The sequence below is a fragment of the Salvelinus namaycush genome, chromosome 34 (genome assembly GCF_016432855.1).
Source record: "Salvelinus namaycush isolate Seneca chromosome 34, SaNama_1.0, whole genome shotgun sequence".
Taxonomy (NCBI): Eukaryota; Metazoa; Chordata; class Actinopteri; order Salmoniformes; family Salmonidae; genus Salvelinus; species Salvelinus namaycush.
Window position 1 is genome coordinate 9435235 of NC_052340.1, and position 20967 is coordinate 9456201.

At 41.7% G+C, this 20967-nt stretch overlaps 2 protein-coding genes across 4 annotated transcripts in view; both read left to right on the top strand.

The window, feature by feature from the left end:
- Positions 1-2174: 2174 nt before the first annotated feature.
- LOC120029062 (tubulin-specific chaperone cofactor E-like protein) lies at positions 2175-10756 on the top strand. 2 transcript variants are annotated; one of them, XM_038974363.1, is made up of 10 exons: positions 2175-2243; positions 3713-3831; positions 4294-4358; positions 5671-5908; positions 6096-6235; positions 6436-6617; positions 6888-7144; positions 7561-7687; positions 8403-8519; positions 8780-10756. In XM_038974363.1, exons 4-10 carry the CDS (start codon positions 5698-5700, stop codon positions 9162-9164), a joined length of 1419 nt encoding a protein of 472 aa, XP_038830291.1. In that variant the 5' UTR covers positions 2175-2243; positions 3713-3831; positions 4294-4358; positions 5671-5697; the 3' UTR covers positions 9165-10756. The 2 variants fall into 2 exon arrangements, with proteins under 2 accessions (XP_038830291.1, XP_038830290.1); XM_038974362.1 differs by having other exon boundaries at positions 5735-5908.
- Positions 10757-14189: 3433 nt separating this feature from the next.
- Positions 14190-20967, top strand: part of LOC120028578 (ubiquitin carboxyl-terminal hydrolase 2-like) — a 32910-nt gene continuing 26132 nt past the window's right edge. Inside the window, exons 1-2 of one of the 2 annotated variants that reach the window (XM_038973774.1) lie at positions 14190-14361; positions 16471-16588. The gene's annotated coding sequence lies outside the window, so the exon portion shown is untranslated. The remainder of the gene's footprint in view (positions 14362-16470; positions 16589-20967) is intronic. The other variant, XM_038973773.1, reaches the window with a different exon arrangement.

Here is a 20967-nt window from a genome sequence, read left to right on the forward strand (position 1 = left end):
GACATCATTTTCTGGAATTTTCCAAGCTGTTTAAAGGCACAGTCAACTTAGTGTATATACATTTCTGACCCACTGGAATTGTGATACAGTGAATTATAAGTGAAATAATCTGTCTGTAAACAATTGTTGGAAAAATGACTTGTGTTATGCACAAAGTAGATGTCCTAACCGAGTTGGCAGAACTATAGTTTGTTAACAAGAAATGTGTGGAGTGGTTGATGAATGAGTTTTAATGACTCCAACTTAAGTGTATGTAAACTTACGACTTCAAATGTATGTCTCATTATTCTATCTGTGGTTAGAGTTAGTGGAAGAGTTAGCTAACATACTAAGTAGTTGCAAAGTAACTAAAAAGTAGTAAGTATTTGAAAGTTGCTAATTAGCTAAAATTGTCTGTGATGAGATTTGAACATGCAACCTTTGGGTTGCTAGGCATTCACAATATACATTTATTACATTTTTTAATTTAACCTTTATTTAACTAGGCAAGTCAGTTAAGAACACGTTCTTATTTACAATGATGGCCTAGGAACAGTGGGTTAACTGCCTTGTTCAGGGGCAGAACAACAGATTTTTGCCTTGTCAGCTCGGGGATTCAATCTAGAAACCTTTCGGTTACAGGTCCAACGCTCTAAGCTACCTGACACCCCGACCAACCACCCTCCTTTCATTTCTGCCTTAAGTAAACTTTTGTCTTATGCAACCATAACAAAAGTAACATACTATATGAAAAGTAACATACTAATTTGAGTGTCATGGATTTACGTTTACTATGTTACGTCCCTATCCATATCGACGGGACTGCAGGGGAGAAGGTGGGAAGCTTCAAGTTCCTCTGCGTACACATCACTGACAAACTGAAATGGTCCCCCCACACAGGCAGTGTGGTGAAGAAGGCTCAAAAGAGCCTTTTCAACCTCAGGAGGCTAAAGAAATGTGGCTTGCCACCTGAAACCCTCACAAACGTTTACAAATGCACAATTGAGAGCATCCTGTCGGGCTGTATCACTGCCTGGTACAGAAACTGCACCACCTGCAACCGCAGGGCTCTCCAGAGGGTGGTGAGGTCTGCCCAACACATCACCGGGGGCAAACTACATGCCCTCCTTGACACCTACACCACCCGATGTCACAGGAAGGCCAAAAAAGATCATCAAGGACAACAACCATCCGAGCCACTGCCTGTTCACCCCGCTATCATCCAGAAGGCGAGGTCAGTGCAGTCCCATCAAAGCTGGGACCGAGAGACTGAAAAACAGCTTCTATCTCTAGGCCATCAGACTTAAACACCCATCACTAGCACCTTAGAGGCTGCTGCCCTATATAAATAGGCTTAACATCATTGGCCACTTTAATAATGGAACACTAGTGACTTTAATAATGTTTACATATTTTGCATTACTCGTCTCATATGTATATACTGTATTATATTATATTCTACTGTATTTAAGTAAATGCCACTCCGACATTGCTTGTCCAAATATTTATATGTTCTTAATTCCATTCCTTTACTTTAGATGTGTGTGTATTGTGGGTATTGTTGTGAACTTGTTAGATTTTATTTGTTAGATTTTACTGCACTCTCGGAGCTAGAAACAAAATAATTTAGCTTAACCCGCAATAACATCTGCTAAACATGTGTATGTGACCAATAACATTTGTTTGGTTTGATTTAGTATGAGACCAGGCTGGGATGTTCAGTAGAGAGGGCGCCAGCACAGTGACAGTAGTTTCCCAGCGGGGACAGCACCTCTTCAAATTGAACCAAAACAACAAGCTTCTCTACCAGGAGAGGACGCTGCAGGACATGGTAATAAAGTGACGTACAGTCATTGGAATTTCAGTGACACTTGTCATGTACAAGTGGATGTACTCGGTTTTGCCCACCACTCCTTCAGTCAATGTCATCAAACTGAATTCATCATTTGTATTTGTATGCAACAGCAAAAGGGGCAGGAAGTATATCCCTGAAAACGTTTTAGCAGAGATATCGATGTGCAACATATCATATCATTTCAAACCTTTCGCATCATTACCAGTCATGTCAGCTATAGTAGCATTACATATGATTGTAAATTGGTTATTATTACAAATTGTTGTATTGTATACTATACAAAGCTGCGCATGCAAGATATCGGGAAAATATGCAGACGTTTCATAAAGCTACGTCATTTCCGGGATGATAGAGGGGCAATGACAGCTTGATCAACAACAAGACATTTACACAGAACAGATCAATAAAGGTGAGTTTGGAAATGCGAAAATATGAAATGTAAATATATTACTTTAGATTATATCTAGCTAATGCAATCGTATTATGACAATAGTAGTTGCGTCATGTTGATGCATTGTCTTTGCATGGGTCGTTCAATGATGCTGACTGTGGAGTCTGGACCAGTCCCTGACCGTTCGTAGAAGAGCATATGCAATGTACAGTAACGTTTTAGATAGCAAATCTAGCTAGCCAATCGTACTTGTGTAATCGTAATACATTGCAAGCTAGCAAACCACTGATCCTGCAGATAACTAGCAGCTGAAAGCTACAGTCAAATTGTACAGAATGTTTACGTCTAATATTTATGAAATCACGTTGTAATCAGCCTCGACGTTTATCCTATAAAATACGTTTCAAGCTTGACATATTTATTTTTCTAACGTTCCCTGTTTTTATTTTTTTGTGTTTTTTTTCATGCTCGATTTGATCTGCACGTAATTGTCCCTGATATGATTGCCATCTTTTTAGCAACGTTAGTTATCTGCAGTAAATTACTCATTATGTACATTTGCTGCACTGTAGCACTAGCTAGTATATTAACTACTTCATTTGAGCAATATCTGAGCTGTAAATTAGCTAGATAGCTGTGACAAGGATTTGGCATGGATTGCACAAACAATGTTTGGCTTGACAATGACAGAAATGTAATTGGCAATAGCACAAAGATATATGAACCAGGCTAATTATTCTCACAATCTCATGACCATATTTAAACCTCTGGAAAAAAGATATGTAATTTGGTCCTTTTATTTCTTCTATTCTGAAGTTAACAGCACCATATTATGGTCAGTTTATGTGTCTCTTGATGTTCATCAGAGCCAAGCTATTCACAAAACATAATACAACGTCAGGGACATAACTTAGCCAGGGTTCCCCAACTTGGGGCCCGTGGGTGATTTTTATTTAGCCGCCCAAGTTTTCTGAGCAAAATGTCCAAAAATGTTTTAAATGTTGGACATAAAAGACAAAACACCAGATTATCAGTGCCAAGTGATTTTAATTTTGGAAATCTGTTCCAAAATATTCTCACGCATAATAGAGAAATATAGTATAAGTGATCATATAAAAATGTAAGCAAGGTTTGAAATGATTATGTTTTAGTCAAATATTATATCTGTTTGGGTTCTTGCGGTCAATTTGCAGTCTACAAATGATTTGTAATGATGTTCCGGTTCCCTGACCATCCGCTGAAGAAAAAATCATTCCACGGCTGAATCTAGTTGATGATCCCTGGACTAGGCTTTAGCCTAGTCAAACTAATATAATGAGTAGGCCTAGGCCTATTTACAATCTAAATTCATTTCCATGCTGATATTTATTTTACCTGCCCCTCAAAGTTATGCTTTAACAAGTCAACAATACATATATATTTATGTAGATTTCTTTAATGTCATTTGAATATCATGCATAACTGCATATGGTTTGTTTTGATTCCAGTGTCTACTCACACGTGGTGTCTGCGTGTCCCTCCTGTTCACCTAGCAGCCCCTCACTGGAGAGAAGTCTGAAGGAGGAGGGCTCAGTCTCTCTTCCCCTGCCCAGCCAGCCACTATGGAGTAAGCATTGAGAATTCTAGAGATATTATCTTTATAAATGTCCCATTATGGCGTCTGTGAGCGCACAGACAGCGCCATCACAGATAGAACAAAAAGCCAGATGTTTCATCATATGTATAAATCAAGTATGGTGAGGAGAGGAAGGCCAGTGGCCGGCAGTGGGAGAGTATGGAGCGAGATGGAACTGGGCCGACATTCTGCAGATTTTTCTCATCGATGAAAAGCCTGATCACAATACAGTTTTCTGTTCCCAAAACTACAATCTATTGCGAACAGAGTGCACTAAGTTTTGTAGATTTAAAAAAAAATTGCATTATTTGCAAAGAGTGCAAGGGCAAATTGAGTTATTGCACACTGTTCGAAGAAGAGATTTGTACTTCCTTTTATACTGGTGTTACTTGCCAATCCGTCCCACCAGCGCATGAATATCCCTCAATTCCAAAAACTGTGTTCCTCTGACAGACCTTCTCTGCAGAAACCCACAATGAGCTGTGATAGTGGACTGGTGGAGAGGAACATTGCTGGAGGTAAGACACTCTTGTTACTGTAGTATCATTGTACTTTATATTACCTATTATTTTCCTCACACTCATATATGTTAATGAAATAATTTTGCTCATATTAGTCAATAACCTAATAGTAACGTGTCAGTTTTGTACAATGATAAGTATAAGGATATTATGGCTACTGTAATGTATCACTTCCTTTTATTGTTATTGTAATATAACACATACAGGCCATATCCCCTGTTTACTGTGACCTACACGTTCTGGTGAAGTACTTTAATATGATACTATTACTTTAATTTCAGTATAACCTCTACATTATTTATATAGCCAGCAGCAGATGGTGGTTTATCTAGGGCAACCTGCGAGGCATTCAAAAATGTGTTTTGTTTTTTTCACAGTTGAATATTGAAAGAGAAATTTCACCACTTAACAACCTCATTCATCATCTCCAGCACCACCCCAATATCAACATATTTGAAAATGACGGGTTTCTATGTTTTGTTGTCAAACACTACTAACGCTTGCCTGCTCATCGTTGTTTAAAATCCCCTGATGCACACCAGATAATGTCATCAGTGTTTCCGGATTGTGTCAAACTTTGCCTGTTCAGTTGGTTAAACATTCAAAAGGCACTCGCACATCTGAGCTATCTTTTTTTACAGGTGCATGGTAACAGTTGAATGAAATGAGAAAAAAGAAGAAACCCACAAACTGCTCTTGATAGTATTCACTGCTCTTTAATAAGCTTTACGTATCGGCCTTATTAAAGCTTATTAAAGATCAGTGAATACTATCAAGAGCAGTGTGCGGGTTTCTTCATTTTTCCTCAGTTGGTTAAACAGGAAATATTATGTCCAAAGAGCAGAAGTCTATCCACTTTTTCAATTCATTTGTTTTTGATTTCGACAACATAATCCAGAAAAACTGTTTGAGAATCACCGATATAGGCCTGCCCTTTTCTCAGGCGTTCAGAGGGCTATGAAGTTTCAATGGGAAAGTCTCACTGTGTTTTACTGATAAGGACTTCAGGACAGACGACTGAATGTATTATTATGCTCTGGCTGTTTTGTCTCCAAGGTATTTATATCAAGCAGCATCAACTGAATGACCATGCAAAAGAGTAACTGTTAACATGCCCGATTGAAATACTGTAGATGAGAATAGAATGTGTCGTATGTGAATAGCATACTTTTCAGTGAAGACTGGTATGTATTGTATGACCATAGCTGTTTAGAAGGTGAAACAGGTTAGGCTAGTGTTAGTGATGGGCGAGCCCCTCCAAGTGATTGGACGTGAGTGTGAAGGTGAATGACTTCCACTATTGTCTCAGCCAGCTGACCCTGCCAAGCTAACCTCTATGAGTGTTTGGCTCTTTTACCACTTCGGCGTCCCAGCCGACCCAGAGGGGATGTGGGACAGTGGGGCCGTGGATCCACCCGAGGAGGAGGGCCGCACCTTCATGCAGGTTCTCAGCGAGAAGTACAGCCCGGAGAACTTTCCGTACCGCCGATGGCCCGGCATGGGCATGGTGGTAGTGCCAACTCTCCCACAGGGCTCGCCCTTGAAAGGTGAGGACTTCAATTTGATCCATCCACAGTTTTACCCATTGAACCCTGTTTTAAAAACGCCATTGGCATCCCTGAGTAGGTTCCTTCCTCTTCAGCAGCTCAGTTAAGATGAAGATGAGGATGATGATTGAGCGATGGTAGAGAGAGGCCCGGTTTACTCAAGTCATTCTGCTCTCTCTCTCTCCAGATCGTTTGAACCTTCCCAGTGTGCTCGTCCTGGCTGGCTGTGGAATCAGCCATGCGGGAGAGCAGAGAGAGATCGCAGCCTTCTGTGCCCACGTGATGGAGCTCGACCTGTCCCTCAACAAGCTCCAGGACTGGCATGAGGTGGGTGAGCTCAACTAGGGTACTCTGTCAAGATGGGAAACATTGAGTACATTTAGTATACGAATTGGGTACATTTTATAGTAACTTTGTACATGAATTCCTCTACCAGTATGCAATCTCACCCATATCCTTGTAGCTAGTTACATTTATGAATAATTATATTGAGGACATCACACTAAGTTTGAAGCCACTCCTTTCAGATCAGTAAGATTGTGTCAAACATCCCCAACCTGGACTTCCTCAACCTGAGCTCCAACCCGCTAAGTGAGGTTGTCTTGGAGCCTAGCGGTGCTAAGGCCTTTGCCCGAGTCCGACGCCTGGTCCTCAACAACACTCAAGTGTCCTGGAACACAGTGCTCGTACTAACACGGGAGATGCCTGAGTAAGATAAACCTTAATGCTACACTGCTTTTAAACACCTTTTTATCAAAGGCAACTCTGATTGTTCACTTCTCAAGACGGAAAATGTTGTTTTCCTAAGTCAGTGAGAGGGATTTTGTGTCTTTCTCGAGTATTGTGGACTGGAGGGAGTAGTGAGTGGTTATCTGTCATGAGGTCCAGGTTGCAGGCAGCCAACAGTACATTACAGTAGAAGCATTAAGAAAAGTTAATGGTCTATATACTGAGCCTTGTGTTCCTCCCTGCCCGCCAGGCTGGAGGAGCTGTTCCTGTGCCTTAATGAGTACACCACCGTGTCAGCCTCTACTGTGCCCTGCCCCACACTGCGCCTGCTGCACATCACCGACAACAACCTGCAGGAATGGGCCGAGGTGCGCAAGATTGGGCCCATGTTCCCCGGCCTGGAAACTCTGGTCATGTCCAACTGCAACCTGAGCTCCATTCAGGACTCAGAAGAAATGCTGCGGCGCCTCTTCCCCAACCTACGCAGCATCAATCTGCACAACTCAGGTATCAACCAGAGCAGAGTCTATTGGGGTTGTGTCCTTCACTGGAAACTGTCCTTGGATATTTTAAGTGCACCCAACATCCTTATCGCTAACACTGCCCTCTACTCACTCGGTCGGTCGGTCGGTCGGTCGGTCGGTCGGTCCGTCCGTCCGTCCGTCCGTCCGTCCGTCCGTCCGTCTGTCAATCCCCCGCCCGCCCGTCCGTCCGTCCGTCTGTCTGTCAATCCCCCTCTTCTCCCATTCCCACCATCCTCTTTGACCATCAGTTATCTCAACCGTTTGTGTCAGAGCTAGGGCACAAATGTAAAGATCCTTCTTTTTGACTGCTTATGGAATTTATGAGTTTTAATCTCATTGACTAACAAGGTGTGCGTGCATGTGCGTGTGTGGTCTGCTATGCGTCTCTGTATGTGCCAGGTCTTAACCGATGGGAGGACATAGAGAAGCTGAACCAGTTTCCTAAACTGGAAGATGTGAGGCTGCAGGGGATTCCCTTACTGCAGACCTATACCAACACAGAACGCCGGAGCCTCATGGTAGCACAGTAAGTTTCTCTGGGAGCTACTGGGTGAGTGAGGCAACCACACAGACCCCAACACACAAATTAGTTGAAAGATCTCATTTTTCACTGAGTGCGGTTTGCATCCACACAATAATGCGATTTAATATAGTAGCTTGATTAAAACGTTTACATGCTTTGCAAGAAGAACAATTTCCCTAATAACCCTGTTTACAAGGACACATCTGAAATGGCGATTATTTTATTTTTTTGCCAATCAAAAGAAACATTCTACTACATCGACCTTGTTATTTTTGGGAAGCAGTTTTCTTTCTGAGTTCGGACATTATAAAGTTTGTCTGTGAAAACTACTTCTAAGACGGATACATTCAGTTGTTCCGAACTCACTTCTTCACTCACGCTAAAGAGGGAGACTCACTCGGCTAGCACATACACAGATCAATTACACCGCTGGAACGCCGATTAAGGTGTTTACATGTCCTAATAATATGAAATATTATTCAGAAAACCAGGTGTTTTAATCGGCGTATGCTTACTTCGATTTTGACCGCACTCCGATTAAGATCAGCAGAGTGAGGTGTTTACATGACTATTGCATAAGCTTCCTACTGCCATAATTAGTTTAATATCAAATTATTACTGTGCCTGTAAACATACTCACTGTGACATTGCATTAACACAGACACACACACACACACATATCTCTAGATAGTGAAAAGCTCACCCTTCATCCTCGCAGCCTGCCCTCTGTATCATCGCTCAATGGCAGTGTGGTGACGGACGGGGAGAGAGAGGACTCCGAGAGGTTCTTCATCCGTTACCATGTCGACTACCCAGAGGAGGAGCTACCTTACAGGTATACAACACAATGCTTCTCCTTTCACTGATCCAGTGAAACTGCATATCCATTCAAAAGGATTTGGCACATGCATAACTGGCTTAATTGTAGTATTAGGTGCCTATTAAAATGTGTAGATTAAAAATCTAATCTTCACATTCATTAAATTAATTACTATAACCTCACCTAACCATAATGTAAAACAACTTAGCCTAGATGACTGTGGTCTATGTAGTGTGTTTGTGTCTTGCTAAACCTGTCTTTACCTGCCGTCCTAGGTATCACTGCCTGGTGACCAAATACGGGAAACTGGAACCCTTGGCTGAGATCGACCTTCGGCCCCGCTGCCACGCCAAGGTGGAGGTGCACTGCGAGGACAAAGTGGAGGAGGTGAGTATCCGCCTGGACCAGACCGTGGCCGAGCTGAAGAAACAGCTGAGGACAGTGGTGCAGCTGTCGGCCAATCAGATGCGTCTTTACTACATTGACAAGGAGTGTGTCTTTGGGCCGGAGGAGATGAAGTACCACACCAGAGCCCTCCACTCCTACAGTATCCAGGACGGGGACGAACTCCTGGTGGTGCCTAAGGCTGGCCGAGGGACTACCACCACTGCCAAACCACTATCAAACCTTAACTCCAAAACCTTAACTCCCCCGCCATAAAAATAGAATTACTAGAACGGTCCACCTATCATGGCACATTGACTTGAATGGGGATGCAGTTCTAGTAATTATATTTCTATGCTCATACCCTTCCCCATCCTACTCTTGTCTGAAGAACTCCCTGCACCCCTCCTTATGCCCATCCTATGTTTTACATTCAGTGTGGGACACACTATCAGGAATAACAGCGACTCTGACTCTGATTGGCTTGTGTTTCACCTCACAGCACCACACATGCACACACACCAATTAATCAGAACGAATGTGTCTTGTATGCTTCCCTCTGAAGGTGTGCATATTATGTGTGACTGAGTCCCCTCTTCGTCTTGGTGTAACGCCTCTGCCCTTGACTCCTAAAAAGTCTATATTTCGGGGGAGGAGCACAGGAGATATTGTGGAATACAACCACAGTATCTTTTATCTTTAAGACAATCTCTCATTTGCATACCCTGTGGTGTGCAGAGGATGTTGATGAAAGGATATGGTATACTGCTGTGCCACAGACTATGTTTCGAGTGTACTAGGTTGATTGTACTGTACCTAACGGAAGTCTTCATCGCGCTGTGTCATTCCACTTCCTCACAAGACCGAGCCATAGTTTTTGATGGGTTATTCTAAGTTAGGTTTAGTTCTTCTACGTTTAGTTCAGTAAGATTAGTATTTTTGGAGGATACTTGATATTCAAACTCAAATCGTGCTGAGTTTTCAAATTGTCTTTCTTTGGCCAGATGTATCGTAGTGTTTATAGGATATTGATGCCTCTGACTGAAATCATTGATGTACCATAGAGTGCTGCATGAGACTGTTCTTTCCTAAGTATGTTTTTATGTCGTTTGTGTTGATCCTTCCACTGTCTGGGACCGTCCGTACATGTTAAGCCTAAATTACGTTTGAACACCTATTGACACGTTTGCTTCTGTGTCAGAGCCAAAGTATCTCAAGTCTATTGCAGACAGAGGCTTTGTGTGTTCACCAAAGATTTGTATGAACTCTGTGTACTGTTCATTGCATTGTTGATGCATTTTCCTTGTGTGTAAAGAGGCTCATGCTTGGTGTTATTTTTGTTATTGCGAGGGCAAAGGTCACTATGTCAGTAGCGGTTGTCTGGGACAGCAGAACTAAGGCATTGCTTGGTACCTCACAGCTAAGGGACACCGCCACTTAAAATCCCAATTTACAGGCTGTTTGTTTCCCTGTTGTATCTTAATTTACATAATTTGTTGTATTATGTCATCGTCTGATTTGGAAGACAGTAAAGTATTGGAAGATGCACTTAGTAGAGCTAGATCTCTCTAAAGATTGGAAATTAGACAATAGCAACATATTTCATACCGCTTGTTGTATTTATTTAGTCATTACAACTTTGTAATAAGCAGTAAGGGTCCGTTATTTTTGGTAGACATAATATTTCTATGTCGCTTAGATGGCTACTTGGTCTACTCTAGACAGCCTCTCTTGGTTAGTGAACCCATATTTGAATGTAGTCAGTATGCACTGGCAATCAATCAATCAAATTTATTTATAAAGCCCTTTTTACATCAGCCGATGTCACAAAGTGCTATACAGAAACCCAGCCTAAAATCCCAAACAGCAAGCAATGCAAATGTAGAAGCACGGTGGCTAGGAAAAACTCCCTAGAAAGGCAGGAACCTAGGAAGAAACCTAGAGAGGAACCATGGTCTGAGGGGTGGCCAGTCCTCGTTCATAGATGACCAGCAGGGTCAAATAATAATAATTACAGTGGTTGTAGAGGGTGCAACAGGTCAGCACCTCAGGAGTAAATGTCAGTTGGCTTTTCATAGCCGATCATTCAGAGTTAGAGACAACAGGTGCGGTAGAGAGAGGGGGTCGAAAACAGCAGGTCCGGGACAAGGTAGCACGTCCGGTGAACAGGTCAGGGTTCTATAGCCGCAGGCAGAACAGTTGAAACTGTAGCAGCAGCACAACCAGGTGGACTGGAGACAGCAAGGAGTCATCAGGCCAGGTAGTCCTGAGGCATGGTCCTAGGGCTCAGGTACTCCGAGAGAGAAAAAGAGAGAGAGAAAAAAAGAGAGAGCATACTTAAATTCACACAGGACACCGGATAAGACAGGAGAAATACTCCAGATATGACTGACCCTAGCCCCCAGACACATAAACTATTGCAGCATAATTACTGGAGGCTGAGACAGGAGGGGTCGGGAGACACTGTGGCCCTGTCCGACTATACCCCCGGACAGAGCCAAACAGGCAGGATATAACCCCACCCACTGGCAGGCACACTAATGCATTAATGTGAATATTGAGAGTGGCACTGTCTAAAGGGATAAAGATTTAATCAAATATAAAGGAATAAAACATTCATCTGATTCTGGAGCCATGGCTCCATGTACATTTAGATAATGTCATAGGCCTAGATGTAATGGCTTCCCGTGATTTCTGAAATAATGTTTTAGTGTAGGAAGTAGACACTACTGCTAACAATGTGTGAGAATTGAGAGTGGCACAGTACAGTAATTAAAGGAAAATTGAATCCGCTATAGGCTGATGGTATGCGTCAGTCATCTGAGCCTGTACAATTTTGCTCTTTGTACATCCAGTTCATACTGTAGTGATGCCTTTTATTTCTGTTTCATCATCATAAACATAGCACATTTAAGGATTCTGAATTAAGTTATCAACTTATATCTGCTAGAGTTTGACATGTTTGAAGTGCAGAAATGTGTAATTATTTTTTATTGATCATTTTAATTTATAATATTTATTTATTTATTTTTGTGTGATGCTTTCCCTAGTAGTGTCAGCACACACTGAATTGATGCACTAGTTATTTTCAAGATCAGTATGTTTTCGTGTAAAGGATCTGTTTGGCATGTATTCCAGGTCACCACCTTACTCTAGTCTGGGTTTAATAGCCAATGCTTTATAATTCATTCATGTGTTATTTGTTCTGGAGTAGTACAAATATTTATCGCTGTTGTGGGTTAGTGCCTATCCTGAACCGCAAATTATTTATAAAGCCATTATGCAGCTCCACAATAATCAGGTACAGTACATATATCTCCTGCTGTTCTGTTGTAGGTATGAATCCTTCTGCTTATTCAATCTAACCTTGTGTATTCTCATCATTGTGTAAAATGTGGGAAGAAGAAAGGGATACTAAAGTAATGTACCACTTACTGTTGTTTTGAAGGTAATGGTTTAAATGTGGCAAAAGAATCTGAGAATTTCAGCCATTACAGGCTAGGTAAACCGGGCAGCTAGCTACATCGAAATTAGCATGATTCTAAACACCTGATATATGTGTGTTCCATGAGTTCAACCAGTATAGAGACTGTTTTCTGATTGTCTGCCTCCTGGATGTAACAATGCTGTCCAAATGTGTTTACTACAGTACATGCAAATGTTTAGAAAAGGTATATATATGTGTGGCATAAAAATATAAGTATGGAACATGTATCATTCAATGATGGCTGTATGAGTTTGTATGATTGAATGCAATTTAAATGGCAGATGAGCAGACTGATGTAATTCCTCTGAACTCCATATTAGTCAACTGTGTAGAGAAAGATGCATACAAGAATAAATAGTATTCTTCTTTCTACAGTGTAGCATTCAATTATTCTACTATTACTTTGGCTGGGAGATGTTGAAGGTCGATGCTGTCTATGCAGTCATTGCTATCCGCCTATATTTTTTTGTACAGCTGGCTTATTATGACGTTGTCTGTGGTATTGTTGCCAGTCCCAGTTGTCTTACCTTCCATTGCATTGATGGAAGTTACAAAAAATTGCCCCATTTCAGCTCAAATACTTTACAACAATGTAAATCCAAATAAATGTGGCACTTTTTTTTAGGGCATGGGACTTATAGAGGTGTTGCTATGATAATGTTAAAGATTATGTTGGCTTCTAAACCTTTCTTTTCATAATAAGAGGCAGGGCAGGTGATAAAACATTCAATGACACATCATTTTCTATTAATGATTTGTATTATGTGAATTATCTGTGTCCCCCTCCTAAATTCCAAAAAAGACAATCGGTCGCTGCAGTGTGAGTAGACTGCAAATAACAACATTATTCTTATGATCTTTGGTAGCTGTGAAACAAACTGAAGGATTTATAAGGGACACACATGCACCTTTTTAATACATTTTTTTATGTTACCTTCATTTAACTAGGCAAGTCAGTTAAGAACAAATTCTTATTTGCAATGATGCCCTATGGGATTCCCAGTCACAGCCGGTTGTGATACAGCCTGGATTTGAACCAGGGTGTCTGTAGTGATGCCTCTAGCACTGAGATGCAGTGCCCAAGGCCAATTTATCTCATTGAACATTGCATTAAACATTTATTAAATATTTAATGGTGTTGTGTGTGTATATTATGTGGTATTGCTGAATTCCAAATCTAACATTTTGAAATGTCATAACCACTATGCTTATCGTTAACCATGACATCTATGAACATGGCTGTGGTTATTTGACCAGAGAGAGATAGTGTTAGATGCCATTCTATATTATTATTTTTCATTGTTTATAATTTTATTTCAATGTATATTGTATACATTGTTGCTTTGGCAATATTGACACAATGTTTTTCATGCCAATAAAGCAGCTTGAATTTGAATTTGAATTAGTAGAAAATCTTTGTTGTGACGTAACAGGCGCTCATTATGACACAACGCTGCCCTCTTCTGGATTGTCGAGTTTTATCTTGATTATTTTTCCGAGCCGTGTGTGGTCTTGGCTACGAACAGCAATCAAGGAAAGGCAAGCCACTGGAGTCAGAGTGGGGTCTTACAACCCCACCCCACGGACGCAAGGGGATTTATGATAAAGAGATAATTGTTTGCAAGCAGTTGTGTGGGCAATGTCAGATCAGATGTGAACGTGAGTGTGCGGACCTGAATCAGTGTGGGGGTCTTTTTCTCTGTGTGCTGTTTACATCCGTCGCCAAGGTGATCGTAAGGGAGGCGGTCCTCTGGTTTTACGTTCGTGGACAGGAATAAACCAATCCACGACAGCTATTTGCTGAACTGGTCTGTTACTTGGTCAGCTAAAAACTATTGAAATGCAAAGGCAGTGATATTTTATGTCTATCTATTTTATGTCAAATGTTATCGGTTCAGCATACCGATATTCAAAACTGTGGTCTAACGACGCCGGGGACGCTCTGCCAGTCCGACTGACAACAGACGGGATGATCTCAGAGTGGGGGTGAGTGAAGAATGCAGTGGCCACTGGCCAGTGGCTGCAGGCAAACCTTGGTACAGTTGATTTCTTGCCACTCTGATAGTTTATCTAAAATGTGTATGCTTCAATCTCTTAGTATGAATGCAGCTAAGCTAAAACTGGTGGTCTTGAGTCACAATCTGATGTTTAGCTAAAAAGAGACCCGTCCTGTATAAAAAAAAAAAATACACGCCCGCGCTCTGACTCGTTCGCGCGCACACTGCTAACAAGTTAGCTAGCCTAGCTAGCCAACTTGCTTGCCCTGGGACTGGTAGTGATATGTGGTTCTAGCCAATTGCTGCCGTATATAAACTCGGGGAGCTGCTAGCCCCTAGTGTATTGGCGGTTAGTCCATAAACTGTGCAAATTTATCACCCGTGAATCGAGATCATTTATCAATTTCGAAATCAGCCTAAAAAACTTCTGGCTGACTTTTTAGGTCGATATCGTAGAGGCTAGCTATCATTGAATTTGGCGCTGACAGTAGCTAACGTTAACTGTAACGTTACTGCTCCCTCGCCCCCGTACAGTACACCCACGCCCTTCCCTACACTCAAAGTAGCTATCAGCCCAGGGTTTCAGTTTTCATCACTCAACTATCCATTATGTGATATGCATTTCAAACCAGACAGTGTAATATTGCGGAAGAGCTACCCCCATTCTTAAAACAGTCCTAACACAAGTTATGACAATAGCTGCCTGTTTGTATCCTACTTGTGTCATACACCCGTTATAATATAAATATATTTAATATTTTTAATATAAACTAGCCATGGTTAGTTGTTGATAATCAATATGTAAATTAGTATTTTTCCACTTTTGGATGAAACTGGACATTTCACTGACTTCCATTCCTTGTAGGTTTACAATGAAAACACCTTTAGATAACAGAGAGAGCACATCCCAGTGGTTGCTGCTGGCCTACACAGCGTGGTCTATTCGTGGCCTATAAAAAACCGTAATGCTAATCCTTTAAGAGCAAATTGGAATGCCAATGAGTGTTGAGTGACCTGTGGAGGTCATAGGCAACTGCTATATTTACCGTCTCTGTAACTTGATCTCTGGCATTCTGGATCGCTGTGCTCATACAATCCCTCCCTGGCTCCTCTCACTCTGGGGCCACAGCCTCCTATGCAGCACCCTACCCTGCCTGTCCGCTTGATACGCCACCGGTGAGTCCCTTCACCAATTTACACTTTGTTTCCCTTTTACAAGGGTACCTTTCTGTTATTTTCCCTGCCAATCATTGTGTGTGGTATTGGCTGTTGGTAGCCTAGGCCTACTTTTTGTTCATTTTGCTTATCCATCTTTTGTTTTGTTGAAGAGACAAGGGATATTGTTTCTCCGAAAATCATCTTGAGACCTATTTATTAATTTGCAATTTTCTGTTGGCTGTACTAGACCTATTCATTGAACTCTGGCTGTGCCAGTGTTGTGGGGACACAGGTCTGTTGGTATGGTGTGTTTGGACCATATTGGGATGCAAGTGCTGGATTATTAAACTACTCAACAAGTACAGCATTTCTGAAACAGGACTTTAAATAGGAAGGCAAAATCATTTTTCCTGAAACCATATTTTCAAGGAAGATCATTTTTGTGGATTTGACAACAAGCACTGAAGAATAGTCTGTAGTCATTATACATTTTTTTGTATTATAGCTGAACCTAAAATACTGAGAACTTGTTGACTGGAGGCCTGTGGTGAATGATCACTTAGACCTATTTCTGTGCCTGTCAAGTGATGCAGTTGATGAGGAGGCATGAGTTGTAGCCTAGGCTACTATAGGCTTCCGTTAGATTGTTTTGTTATGGGATGTTTTGCTCCTCCCATAAATCAGTCATAGAGCAGTGTTGTTTTAATGCAATTCATTGAATTCTGTGTAAATTGAAGAGGATAATTGGACATTATAAAAGCAGTAATGTTATAAAATTCATGTTCTAAGCTCAATATCGATCTGCTAGCCTCATTGTATCCAACAAAGTCCATATTAGCTAGACTGCAAATCCATTACCTTAGTCATTTCCGCCCAGGTAATGTCCGCATGGCTATGTGATGTGTGTCTCTCATTGGATTGTGTCTCTGTCTCCCCACAGGTCTGATCAGTGAGAAGTCCCTGTGACTGTGAATGTGTCTGTGAGGTACATTAGGATGAGCGAGCCCCACTCTATCGCTGCCTGCGGGGACTGAGAGACACCGCTCTATACACAGCAGGTAATCATAAATGAACAAATACACGCGCTGTCAGCAATCAGCATGCATCTCACAAATGCGATGAAAGGCAATACTTTCTCATTGGTACTGAAAACATGTTCAAAGGATGCAGTGGCTCCGACACTCACACAGACACAAGGCTTAAAGGGGCAATCAGCAGTTGCTACATCCATTTTTGGACTTATAAATGAATGATATGTACCCAATGATTGTTATTATATTGTCCCACCGCTGCAACTCCCTTACGGACTCAGGAGAGGCGAAGGACGCATGGCTCTCGACCTCTGAACACACCAAGTTGTCTGAGGAAACACCTCCAGCTGGCGACCAAAGTCAGCTTGCAGCAGCCTGGCCCGCAACAAGGAGTCGCTAGAGCGCGATGGGACAAGGAAATCTCAGCCAACCAAACTCTCCCATAACCCGGACAACGCAGGCCAATTGTGTGCCGGCTCATGGGTCTCCCAGTCACAGCTGGCTGTGACACAGCCTGGGATCAAACCTGGGTCTGTAGTGACATCTCTAGCACTGCAAGGCAGTGCCTTAGACCGCTGCGCCACTCGGGAGGCTGAAGAATATAACTTAAATGCCTCATGAGCTTAGCTTAGTTCAACTGTCGTACCTCATCAGGACCCCAAATATAAGCTTGTTTGTAAACAAATTAAATGTAAACAAACAGTATATAGCCTCAAAACATGGTTAAAACTATAATTTTGATATTATCGGTGGTCGCACCTTGCATCCATAGCTCTGTCTATAAATCAACCCCACTTCTCAGCTTTTTGTCAAAACAGGGGTGGGGAAGACACTTTGTTATTGTTTCTACTGCTGATTGCCGCTTTAAAGGAGACACAACGTTTGAGTTGACTCTTTTCCTATAAGTATTCAGTACAGATCAACATTTTACACAGTGGCACAGAGCACAGATTGATGGTGTTTAAAATATTAATGATGTCTAATTGAGCTAATCTTTAGGCCAATGAATAAATGAATAAGGAATGAAATCACTTACAGCAGAGATTGGAGCATCAATCACGCACACATACTGCCCTTTTGGTGTGTCACTTTTAGCTAATGCTCTCATCTGAGTTACAAACAGAAGAAAAGGGTTGTTGTTAATTGTGATATAACTAAGTAGGCCTATCTCTCAGCTGATATCAGAGTATAATCGTTACAAGCGTATGGTACACTGTAAAAAAGCCAACTTAACCAATTTGCTCAATCAGCATTATTCTGTGAGCTGGGTAGACTTCCGAAGGACAGGAAATTGAGCTAATGTGTGAAAGTTTGCTCACAGTGAGCTCAATGTATAAAAACTTGTTGAGTCAAATTACAAATTCATCTTTGGAAGGTATGTTGGTTCAGCTTGGCTATATGCCCAAATGTTTAGCAAACTCACAATGCTATTGCAACTGGTTGCCTTGCAATTGTACTTCGAATCAACAAACTCAGCTTGAAGTGAGCTGAATTTGAACAAGCTTGTTGATTAAAATTACAAATGTATGTTTTCTCAAAATCACTCAAAGCCATGCCCATCTTTATCATATTTCACATCATATTTCCCATCATGCTCTATTGCAGGTTGCTTTTCACAATTGTTTATTTCAATACCTGTATTTTTGCATGTACATTGATTGGTTGAATAATCTTATGCAACACAAACATAAATAACATACATTTTTATAAACTAATCGAATCTGTCAGTAATTTGACTTAGGTAATCTCAATAATCAGTCTTCCTTACCCTGGTAGTCATTCTAAATACAGGTGATTAAAAGCTCCAATTGTTGGATATTATGTTGAATTGTATGTTTGCTCAAGCTAAAATGTACATACAATTCAAATTCAAAATGTATGTTGGTTCAGCTATATGCCCAAATGTTGAGCAAACTCACAATCCTATTGCAGCTGGTTGCCTTGTAATTGTACGTTGAATCAATGTATTTTTTTTGTGCATTGCGTTCTGATGTAGACTAGGCTGGCATGGACAGTTTGGTGCGATTGCCGTTGGGCCGAGTTAGGGCTTTGGCGTCAGTGCAGCCCTCACAGACACGAGTCTCTTTATCTGCTCACATTTCAGGGTAAATATAGCTCCCCCTAAGATCCAACCAACAAGGTACATTACGTGCACTGATTTGTAACAGTATTCCTATGAGAATTTGGTTCTGTAAGGAGAGGACCTTATATGAACTCAGCAAAAAAAGAAACGTCCTCTCACTGTCAACTGCGTTTATTTGTATTAACCATACAAGATTTAACAACTGAGACATAAACTGAACAAGTTCCACAGACATGTGACTAACAGAAATAAAATAATGTGTCCCTGAAGAAATGGGGCCATACTGCTCGTTCTGTGCGTGATTTCCTGCAAGACAGGAATGTCAGTGTTCTGCCATGGCCAACGAAGAGAACGGATCTCAATCCCATTGAGCAGTTATGGGACCTGTTGGATTGGAGGGTGGGCTAGGGCCATTCCCCCCAGAAATGTCCGGGACCTTGCAGGTGCCTTGGTGGAAGAGTGGGGTAACATCTCACAGCAAGAACTGGCAAATCTGGTGCAGTCCATGAGGAGGAGATGCACTGCAGTACTTAATGCAGCTGGTGGCCACACCAGATACTGACTGTTACTTTTGATTTATTTTGACCCCCCCCCCCCTTTGTTCAGGGACACATTATTCCATTTCTGTTAGCATGTCTGTGAAACTTGTTCAGTTTATGTCTCAGTTGTTGAATCTTGTTATGTTCATACAAATATTTACACATGTTAAGTTTGCCGAAAATAAACACAGTTGACAGTGGGAGGACGTTTCTTTTTTTGCTGAGTTTATATATGATTATATGTTGTTATGGCACAGATACACAGGGATTGTGCATTTTAGGAGGTAAAAAAACACACTGTAGACTTTCAGTATCTAAATCGGTGATGTGCCATAGCTAAGGTAGATAATAATATAGGCTAGTAGGTGAGGAGCATTATATTGCTAGCTAGCTTGTTTGAGTTACTGTGCCACACTGTCCTGTTATGGTGGCCTGTCTTGATCCCTCTCTGTCAGACTCACCTACTGGACTTTTTCACTTGTTTCAGTTGAGGCGCAGGCCTTGTGACTGTTTTGAAAGTGTCAGGCGATCTACTTCGCTATGAGAGCATGAGCATTTTGAAACCCTCTGCAGACCAGCGGCAGGCAGTGCTAGGTACCGCCCTGTCCACAGAACCCACAATTTGCGTTAGCACAACACTTGTCACCTGCCTCCCCTCCCAGCACTCCACAGAGAGTCCACGCTGATCCGACATTCTAACATGCAATGTCACGTTGGGTGTAACATAGAGCGTTCCTGCGTCATCACACATTCTATAACCCCTGTTAAGCTGAGAGATCAGAATAACACAGTTGCACTGTCATAAGAGGGAGAAGTAGGGATGGACAGAATGTGTGAAAGAGTGGCTCAGTGTGAGGTTTCAGGGTTTAGGCCCTATTCAATTATATAGCCTACATCCGCTTGGGAATCACTGGATTTTCCAGGTAAAGATGGTAACAGGAATATATCGTCTTTGGGAATAAACTTGGATTAGGTCTATAGATTGAAAAGACTATCTGCCCTTTCTGTATGCTCAAGTAGAGTCCCATCTACTGGGCCCTAGGCTATAGCTAGATGGACCTTATATTTCTGCAGGGCAAGGGAATCAGGAAGTCAATGGGATCAGTGCAACACCTGCTTTGACACAGATTGTGTGGCGGTCAAATTATGCTTGTTGCCGTGTAGTCATGGAAACCACCGTTTAGTAGAGCCTTTGGGGAGGCTGAGATGCAGGGCAACCAGCAGATTTGTGTGTTTTTTGGTTTCAGAAGTGAATAACGTAATAGTGCTGTGCTGCAGTCATCTTACAAATCCCATGTCCATTTAGGCTGTACTCCCCATGGATGGATGTTGTTTGCGTCTCTTTTTTCAGGTGGTCGCCAGGCTCGCCTGAACTTGTCTCAGTCAGGGCCCTCATTTATTGGACGAGACACCTGCAGTAGCCTAAATGATGTTGTGTATGTTTATAGGGAGGGCAATTAGGAATGTGTGGAAGTAGTAGTCAGGGGTTACAAGTACAATCACTCTCTCTGGTTATTATTCAAATAGACATGTCCAGATTTGCCTTGCAGTGCAAATTGGCACTGTCACTGTTATTTTGTAGTGTGGTGGAGGTAGTGCTCTATGTTTGTTATCACCCGTTCTCTTTGTATTTGAAGACATTTCTATGTGGCCAAAGTTGATTCTGACCCTACCGTAGGTGGCCTGTTGCCACATGCCAGGTCTGCTCACGTGGACATCCGTTAGATCAGGGTTGCCTATTTCAACAACACACTAAGAGAGGTTGACTTTAAAACATGAATCCC

What these genes read in the sequence shown, in the direction of transcription:
- LOC120029062 (XM_038974362.1), top strand. An exon ending in ACAGGGCTCGCCCTTGAAAG is followed by an intron (nt 5,909 to 6,095) that starts GTGAGGACTTCA and finishes CTCTCTCTCCAG; the next exon opens with ATCGTTTGAACCTTCCCAGT. An exon ending in AGCTCCAGGACTGGCATGAG is followed by an intron (nt 6,236 to 6,435) that starts GTGGGTGAGCTC and finishes CACTCCTTTCAG; the next exon opens with ATCAGTAAGATTGTGTCAAA.